At 41.3% G+C, this 9,248-nt stretch overlaps 1 protein-coding gene across 1 annotated transcript in view; it reads right to left on the bottom strand.

Moving 5' to 3' along the window:
- Window positions 1–4,425: 4,425 nt before the first annotated feature.
- Window positions 4,426–9,248, bottom strand: part of CRHR1 (corticotropin releasing hormone receptor 1) — a 2,033,077-nt gene continuing 2,028,254 nt past the window's right edge. The window contains exon 13 of the mRNA XM_078645030.1: window positions 4,426–5,768. Coding sequence (XP_078501156.1) covers window positions 5,628–5,768 — 141 coding nt within the window. The 3' untranslated portion in view covers window positions 4,426–5,627. The remainder of the gene's footprint in view (window positions 5,769–9,248) is intronic.

The following is a 9,248-nucleotide window of genomic DNA, read 5'->3' as shown; positions in this document are numbered from 1 at the left end:
TGCGTGTGGCTGTGTGTGTGTGGGTGCAAATGCAATAGGTCTCGCATTTGCGAAAGATTAAGCTATTGACATTGTAAATGACAATGCCATTTATTTATCTGTTTTCAAAACCAACACATAAATAAACAATGTGTCATTTACAATGCCAATAGCTGTAACTTTGTCAAAGGCGAAACCGTTGCATTGTAAATGCTTGTTTATGTATGATCTTGTTAATCAAATGATGCTTGTGAGACTGTCATAGCGAGATGTAAGTCAGACCTAATTGTTCGGGATTCCACCACCCCAAATCTTCCATGTAGAGGGTCTAGCTATAACACTTCCTCCTAAATATGAGGCTATTAAAATAATTTCCAGGAACAGTCTTTCGTTTTCTGTCATGACTTGTAGAGAACATATTTCGGTATGGTCATAGTGCTCATCTGAGACACAGGTTCCTAGAAATGTGGAACTTCTGTGACTCAGACAAAAAAAAAATGGAACCAAAGAACCGTTTGCTGGCAGGCCCCATTTAAAAATAAACATGAATTGCCCTTAAAGAAGTTATATGAAATTGCTGAAAAGGACCAGAAACAATACTTGCTCGAGGACAGATACCAAATTAGATTATAGAGCAATAGTGAGAAGCAGAATTTTAAGTCATAATTGTCTTTCATCAGTTTGTGTAAAAAGAGAATCGTAGCTAAATACAACATCAAATGAGCTCTAACTAAAGAGTTTCACCTCAACATTTACTTTCAAAGCAGCCTCAATACGTGAAACAAATTATTAAATAGAAAACATTTAGCAATTAAACATCCACCCTTTCTGATAAGGGCGCAGAGTTGGCGTGCTCCTTACAAATTAGAATGGAATACATATGACTCTGTTTAGTCTCATTTGTAGGAGAACCACAGCCTACCTTGAGTTTAACAGCTGTCTTTTGCTCAAGTGCACTCTGGGACTGGTAGTTTGCCAGTAGAAGCAACAGTGCTGCAAGCCCTGTAGGACCTTGTTAGGACAGGAAGGTCCCTTGCAGGGTAAACTGACGTGTACCTCTGCTCTCACTAACCCGACTGGTATCCTCATGTTATTTTGGCTCCAGCACTCACAGAATCCTGCATGCATGCTGAAGCAAGGGCCCAAAATTGACCAAGAGTCGTGGAACTGACTCCGAGGTGAGATGGGGTGCTTCAAGCATACTCTCTAGTGAACACGAGCCTACAGTCTGTCACATTTGGGACATACACTGTGAGTGGCATTTTTGAATCAATAGCATTGGGCAGACATTTCTCCTTGTTTAAAGTGAGAAACAGAATGCTTATAAGCCTACTCATGTACGTTACACCTACATGTTGTGCCCAGACCCATTGGTGACATGCGTGTGTGTGGAGTATGTGCATATGTATGTCGAATGATAGGAGGACTCCATGTTTGCAGAGCCATCAATGCTGAAGCTAGTAGATACATTTTTAGTGGCCCCTGGTTTTACATCAACTAAAGTGAATCGTTTACAAGGGAATTATTTAGAACATAAATTATGCTTATTGGTAAATATTTATGAGTACCGTGACTTGTGACACATCAAAACATATTGGAATTAATCAAGACCAGTAATTTCAGGGTAATGAAGAAAACCAACGGAAATGAAGGAAGAGGAGAACAAGAATACTAATGTTACATACACTTAAGAAAGATTAAATCACCCGGAAATAAGGTGCTTCAATGGGTTCAAGCAGAGCAACAAACACATATCTTATTCAGTGTGTTAGTTGTACATAATTGTATGCAATTCTTTTCTGAGACTCAAACGTGGATCTTAATCATGTGACTCCATGTTTTAGTCATGGTATTACAATTGAGGTGGACTCATGAATGATAGCGCCATAGCTTGGTCCCCTCAACTCAATTCAGGATCGTTCTCTAATTGTGGCACTAATCAGATTAATTATTCCCAATTAAATGCCTCATCTAGGAGGATGTCCCTTATTGGGGTCTTCTAGAATAAACACAACAGGCAACTAGTCCTGAGGAGGGTCTCATATATGTAATACATGAGAAGACCAAAAAGTCAATGCACACTCCGCTACCCACGTTTATACCAGCCCCCATCGGAACATTTTCTACATCCCAAGTAAACCCTCTCTAGGCATATTCCTTTGAATGAGAGTGGAGTTTACAAAGATCTGTCTAAAAAAGAACTGCATAAAATGATGGTCCTTTTCTCTTCCCATTGATAACCACATGCATGAATGTTGATGACAACTCGGGGCATGATTCACACTTATTATGCTCATGTTCTGGGTACTCCTACTTAGAGCCAACCTCATTACCACCTGTAGCCAGAAAATGAAATGTGAAGATGAACTGCACCCAACCGACTCGTGAGCATAAGACAGAGGAACAACATACCCTGTTTGGATATCATGTATATTAGTGGGACCCAAACCTTCAAACATCCTTCCAGCACCAAAGCTTCTTAACCCACCAAGGAGCTGCTTTGAATCAGGGCTGGTGTTGCTTATTGCTAGTCACTCAGAGGTTAGTGAACATCACCAACATCAACTCTGATCATCATGCTTGAGAATTGAGAGTCTGCCTGAGACTAGGAAGTCTGCCTACTGAGAGGAGAGAAGGAGTAACCTGTCTGTCCTACAGGAGTTGTCTGCCAAAGGAGAAGAAGCTCAGCACCCATATACACAGAGAGCAGAAGCAGATTGCTGTGGGAGTGTGCCTGAAATTGACTTGATTGTGCCTGAGGGACTCCAAGCCTCCCTCTGTAGCCAAGATAAGCAAACAAGAACCGACTACACTTTAGTGTGCGTGCTTCAACAACCACCATTGAGGAAGACCAGAGGGCTTGCGCTGACTCTGCCTTTGCTGTATCTGAAGACCGCGACCCTGCACACTGTACCAGAGGAAGGAATTGACATGTCATGATTACCAGACCTGATGGAGAAGAGTGCCTTCACCTGGGCTGCCCAACCAAGCCCTTCTGACTGCAAGCATGACTTCTCACACCATGAGACTGATCACCCACATTTGGAGAACCTGAATGCACTTCACCTCAGGTAATACTAACACCCGAACAACACACTGGCTGAGAACGCGCCTAACAGATTTTGCTGAGATTATCGCAAAGTGCTTAAGAGAAATGCATTGTCCAAGTATAAGGACTGATCTATGCATCTCAGGAAAGCAGCTCCATATCACCAACTGTGCTTGCATCTAAAGATTCTGTTTATCTGTATAACAACCTCCATAGCGTCCTTAGAATATCATTTCGGCAGTGATGCACATTTCTTAAGTGTAGAGTTGTGAAATTCTAAAATACATCTCTTTTCTCATACGAAAACCATTGGGCTGGAAATGTGCCTATTGTGTCTATTGCTTCACTATTTTACTACCGTGTCTCAACATCCCATACTACTTCCATGGACAGCTCATCTTCATTACGTTGAGAGTCTAGTTCTGAATGTGATTACTTGGTCCATATTTCAGCTCCACAGAAAGACGGACCCAACTACACCAAAGGCAAAATACCCCAGCCCCTACAGTTGTGGCCCAGCAGCCTCTGTCCGCCATGTACCCACTCCAGGAACCAGATTTTAACTTAGACCTTAGTTCAATTTAGGCAAGTAAAAAGTGAACGGAAAAGCCACAATCCTAATTCAGAGAATCAGGACATACATTTGCCCCCCACCCATCCAAAGAGGATTTGAAAATACGTAAATTCTGTCAGTGAAATGTATGAATTCACAAATAACAAATACAAGATTAGTGGCTTTCTAGGCGTGTCTTCCTGCAACTGTCAGTAAAATGCATTCACCAGCGAATTTGCACATAGACACTATCTTGGAAATACATTAAGATTTACTCTTGGCAAGGTTGCGAGTAAGGGCATTTCAAGAGTGAGAACTGAACTGGGAGAGACACCATCACAACTACTGGTGGTGTAAGTGATGGGGCTTCTCCCTGCACAAATGTTTCTCTCAAGGTGCCACCAAAATATTAATGTGCAATGCACATTGGTACTCGATTAAGCGAATGTATCGTACACCTATTGCAATTTGGCATGAAGCAATACTTATGACTTTGAGCATCAATGAATTCTAAGACTGTCATTGTTTTCCTTCATTATACCTATACATTTTTGTACATTCAAATAATGTAAGAAATCTTCTCCAAATGTAGGAAACCCCTTTAGTAGAAAATGTCTGACGTTTTCCCTAACTTTTGAAAAGCCAGGCTAAACGAGGTAATTCCTTTAATCAATAATTCAACCTTGAGATGTGGTAAGAGTTGGAATTTCCATTTGATTTTTCATTTCTCCTGAAACTTCCCACTACTGTGTTTGCTAGTTTGCATATTTACTGTTTGAAATGGAGCAGAATTTGGCAACTGAGCCCATGGCCCCCACCCATCAGCAAGTCAAGCAGTTGCCGCTAAGGGTTGGCATTGCTGATTATTTTCTATGCTATCACTCAAAAGCCTCTGGAACACCCTGAGATGTAGTTAAGTGTACTACATCCTCCAGGTCTGCTGAAGGAGCTTGAGTTCAGTTTTACACTTTTGATCACAAGTTAGGTCTCAAAATAAAGGCGGATGAGAATCTGGCGACAAGTACTTTACTAATACTGGCAATAACGATGATCTATATTTGGCAGCAATGACTCTCCTCTCCAAGCTGTGACTGTCATTATATCGTTAGAGAATGGGAACCAAAGTAGCGTCAGCACTCAATGTCAGCACTTGATACTGACACATTTCTTTGGGTTATTTCCTGTAGGCTTGAAGTGCTGAAAAGCCAACTATTCTTACATCAATAGGAAAGAATGGACAACCACAGGTGACTCCAGCTACACCAATTATGAGATCAACTGAACAGCATTGACAATCACGCATCCTCTCACTCATCACTTTTTTTGCGGAGACCTCTGTTACCCCATGATAATCCTGTGGTGTATCATGGGAGACTTGTGACTTCCTATGGGGTTGCACCCTATAGGAAACGGGACTCATGTAGATTGTACACAGAAAGTACTTGGCCAATATGTCCCAATGTGGTCCTTATGTCCTAAACTGTCATGAAAGATCATTCTTTGTGCGAGTCGGCTGTAACAACAGGCATATTACGAAAAGTGATATTACTATATGGATACTGTAATCTACTTTATGTCTTGATTGAGGTGTTTTCTTATCTTTCAATCTGTCCTGGAGGTTACACAAATGTGATATGAACCCAAATCGGGCACCAAAGTCATAGGGCAGGTTCATCCCAACAGTCTGGCCAAATGCCTCTTCTGCTCGCTCGGTCCTAATATCGAAGTGCTCATTAACCATATCTGAACTTAGATGACTCGATTATTTGTTGTTGCATTCGATACCAGCGTGAAGTGAGATTCGGAATCCGCTGATCTGGGGTACTGATTAAGTGCTATTGGAACTGAGGTTACACCATAGGTGGCCCACTTGCACACTGACAAGTCTTTGGGGGTGATGGTCAGTACCTAGCCATCCTTTCAATCCTCCACGGATTGTCCTCCTTGGTGTATCTTTTTGTACCCTGTTCGTGTACTCTATTTGTCCCTGGGCTTGGTCTGTACTCTTTGCCCCACCTGAGAGGCTCCTCAGTCTGCTGCTGCTCCTCAGATAGCCGATGACTGCTTGATGCTGTGGAAACTGACCCGAGTTGGAGATGTTGGGATGGACATTGCTCTGGCTACGCGGGCACGGATGGAGTGCTTGTCCTGCCACCGGTGCCAGCGTTTCCTTACTGCGGAACGAACCTGTAAAGACATTACAATCAATGGTTACAAAAATGTAGAATAAAACACTTTTTGTTCTGTATAAAAAGCCTAACAGTGTTGACTTTCAATGAAAGATGCATGAGGCGAAAACCCAATAGCTCACAGTTAAGGTTTGAACGACTGTCTTGAACATTTAACAAAATACCAGATGTGTCTGAACAAGAAATATGTGAAGGACGCTCCCTTTGGGTCATTACTATACACAATTCCGAACTCTATTCATTGATCCCTCCTAAGCCCCCCCCCCCCCAAAAATAAGAATTTTGATGGAAGAGATTTCATAGTGTAGCTATGGGACAGTATTACTCTGCTTATACGATCTGAGCCAACCTTACTTAGGCATAGGAAAAAGTCAAAAACATTGTTATGCCGTCATAAGAGAACTCGAGGCCTGTGGTTATCCCCCTTTAACTGTGGTATAATCTAATTATGTCCATTTATCAGCATAGAGACTTCTTGAGAGTGATTATAGCTCTTTGAATCTGTATCTAAATTAATAAATTTAGTATCACAAATTCAAAGACATCTGACGATTTCCTTAGTTCCGATGGGCGTAACAAAACCTGATGGGGCCCCCCTGCAAAGTACATGGAGGCCCCTCCCCCCCTGCACTCAGGGTTGACAGAGCTATAAAGTGGTATGAAAGAGGTATGTGCAAACTGGAAGCATTGGCTTAGAAATTTACATTTTTTTCATCAATCCTTCCCAAATCTCTAAAAGTAGTCTATAAATTCTCATTAGTATAGACTTCAGCAACCACCGTGTTTTTAATCCTGAGTTTTAACACCTGATTTGGTGTTTCTCTAGACCAACGGATCTTAACATATGATATCTATGAGTATCCCTGACAAACAAGTGACTCTGACTCCGACATCTTTTAGACCTCATTGTCTTATGTAGAATTTCCTTTATGTTAATTGTACACACTTGTATGATGTATTGTCTTTGTATAATATGTATGTGACGTAAAGGGCTCTGTCACCCATACATGATGAGAAATGAGAAACGCCAGTTGGCCTTAATTAAATCACAGGTAGTGATATCATACAACATTTGTGTCTGGTGATCATGTCACATGACCTTAACCCTGGTGACATCACAATAAGTGACATTACTGACGTTCTATAATTGCTACATGACTATATAACAACGCAACACATACACGTCTATTCTAGATACCACATATAATATGGTGGTGACATGATCTTTTAAAAGTTGTGGGGCATAATATTAACCTTGAAGAGTAGTGACCAAGTAAAGCAAGTGAGCCAGACTTCTTCTAAGATGGTTCGGGGGCTGCCCCTGAGAAGTTTTTGGAAAAAATAGGGTCAAGTAGTGCATTAAAAAAAAAAATGTTCACATAACTTTGCTACAAAGCCATAGTCTCCGAAAGGACACTTTAAATATCCAAGTCCTCGAATGGTGTGCCAAGCCAATGGAACCAGACACTCCCCTGGAGTTGACACCATTTTTTCAAAATGTGCTATGGGTGTTCCAAGATATCAAAAAATACCTCCATTGTGCCAGGTCCAGCATTTTGTCATGGATGCCCTCTTATGCCAAACATTACAAGCAATATACCAGAGCCAGAATTTTTGCTATTAATTCCATCCATATACCATGAGTGACACTTACGTCACAAATTACATTAGTATGTCAAGGCCAGCATTTCTCTAAAGGTTACCCCTTTCAAGAATGTCCTCAAGTATGCCAGCAGGTGCCCTATATGCCACCAATGACATCTCATATGCCATTACCAGTATTTTATCATTATGACAAGAACTACCCTCAGAACAAATTACCTTGATCATATCAATTCCAGCATTATACTGTAATGCCAACATTTACCTCCAGCATGCCACTACTTTATCACATATGCCTGTCATGCTAAGAATTGGCTCCAGTATGCCAGTGCCAGCATTTGGCAGGGGTGCCTCCATCAACAATTATCTTTGGTATGCCTTGGCAAACAGCAGAGTCACAAGCATATTATCACAATCTCACTCATGCTCACTTACGTCCACTTATGCTCACTCACACTCACTTATTCATTTTCACCAAATTGTACTCACTTGTTCGTTGCCACTCAGTATCTTGCACACACTCTTACTCTTACTTTATAACTCTCATTCACTTTCACTTTTGACTCACTGACTCACACATTCTCACTCAAATTCACTTTCTCTAACTAAGTCATACTTTCACTAACACATTCTAAATCGTTCATTCTTACTCACTCGCTCATTGTTTCTCTTCTCATTCTCACTCACATTGATTCTCACACTCTCTAGCACTCCCTCGTTTATTCATTCTCTCACTTGCATTCACTCTTACTCATACAGTCTGACTCACACATACTCACTGACACTCAAACTCACACATTGTCATTGACATTCACTCACTCTCACATTAATATTTAGAAACACAGATACACACACACCCTCTCTCGCACAAAACACTCTCACCCACAAGCAGTTACACAACATACATTTAAAACATGTTTACCTACCTTAGGTGCTGAGAAGGTCCCATTCCAGCTAATTGCACTCCATTTTTTATTACACTGTTAGTGAATAGCATATTGTTATTCACTATTAGTGTAGAAAACAAATTGGTAGAAAACCGGGAGTGAAGCCCCAACTGACGCCATAAGGACAAGCAGCTCCTGTGTTCCTGGCACTGTTATTTGACATCACTGAGGCCAGGGATCACAAACAGCAAGCCAGAGCCAGTGGTCACAGCTGCAACACCTGGTGACGCCTAAATGACATTCCTGTACTAGATAGATAGATAGATAGATAGATAGATAGATAGATAGATAGATAGATAGATAGATAGATAGATAGATAGATAGATAGATAGATAGATAGAAGTGGAGACTAGAGTAGAAGGAGAAAATGGTGTCTACAGTACTCAGACTTGCAGTGGGCTGCGCTGTGGCTCGTGCCATGGGAAAGATTTCACGTACAGTTACACTGTGCATGACTATGACATGGCTCACCCCACCCTGAACCAAAGAAGAAACCGAAGCCAGGCATTGAGGGCAGGCTCAGACGATCCTTCCAATTCATTGTCTGTGACATTGTGCTGTCTATGTTTAGATATCAATACAATTTATGGAATCGAGGCATTTTTTCAGAATTTGGCACAAATTATATAATTTGGTGAGGTACTGTGAGACACTTCCCCCCCCCCCCCAGGACAAACACCTTAACCCCAGCTGAGGACAGAGGGATACACCTCACACCCACACTGAGCAGTGCAACGTAGTCACCTGGCAATATGTTTTACACATTTAAAAGAGACAAACCGAATTAACAAATCAATCACAGAAGCGATTGCAATATTGGTAATCAGATAGACTCGTAGTACATTTTCTTGGATAGGCAAACCAAAAACAGGTGATTCACTTACATTGGACTATTTGCAACCCTCTGACACTTGTGCACTCATTTGGAA

The sequence above is a fragment of the Lissotriton helveticus genome, chromosome 5_1, assembly GCF_964261635.1.
Source record: "Lissotriton helveticus chromosome 5_1, aLisHel1.1, whole genome shotgun sequence".
Lineage (NCBI taxonomy): Eukaryota > Metazoa > Chordata > Amphibia > Caudata > Salamandridae > Lissotriton > Lissotriton helveticus.
Note: the sequence above shows the minus strand (reverse complement) of the source record. Positions and strands in the feature narration are given on the sequence as shown.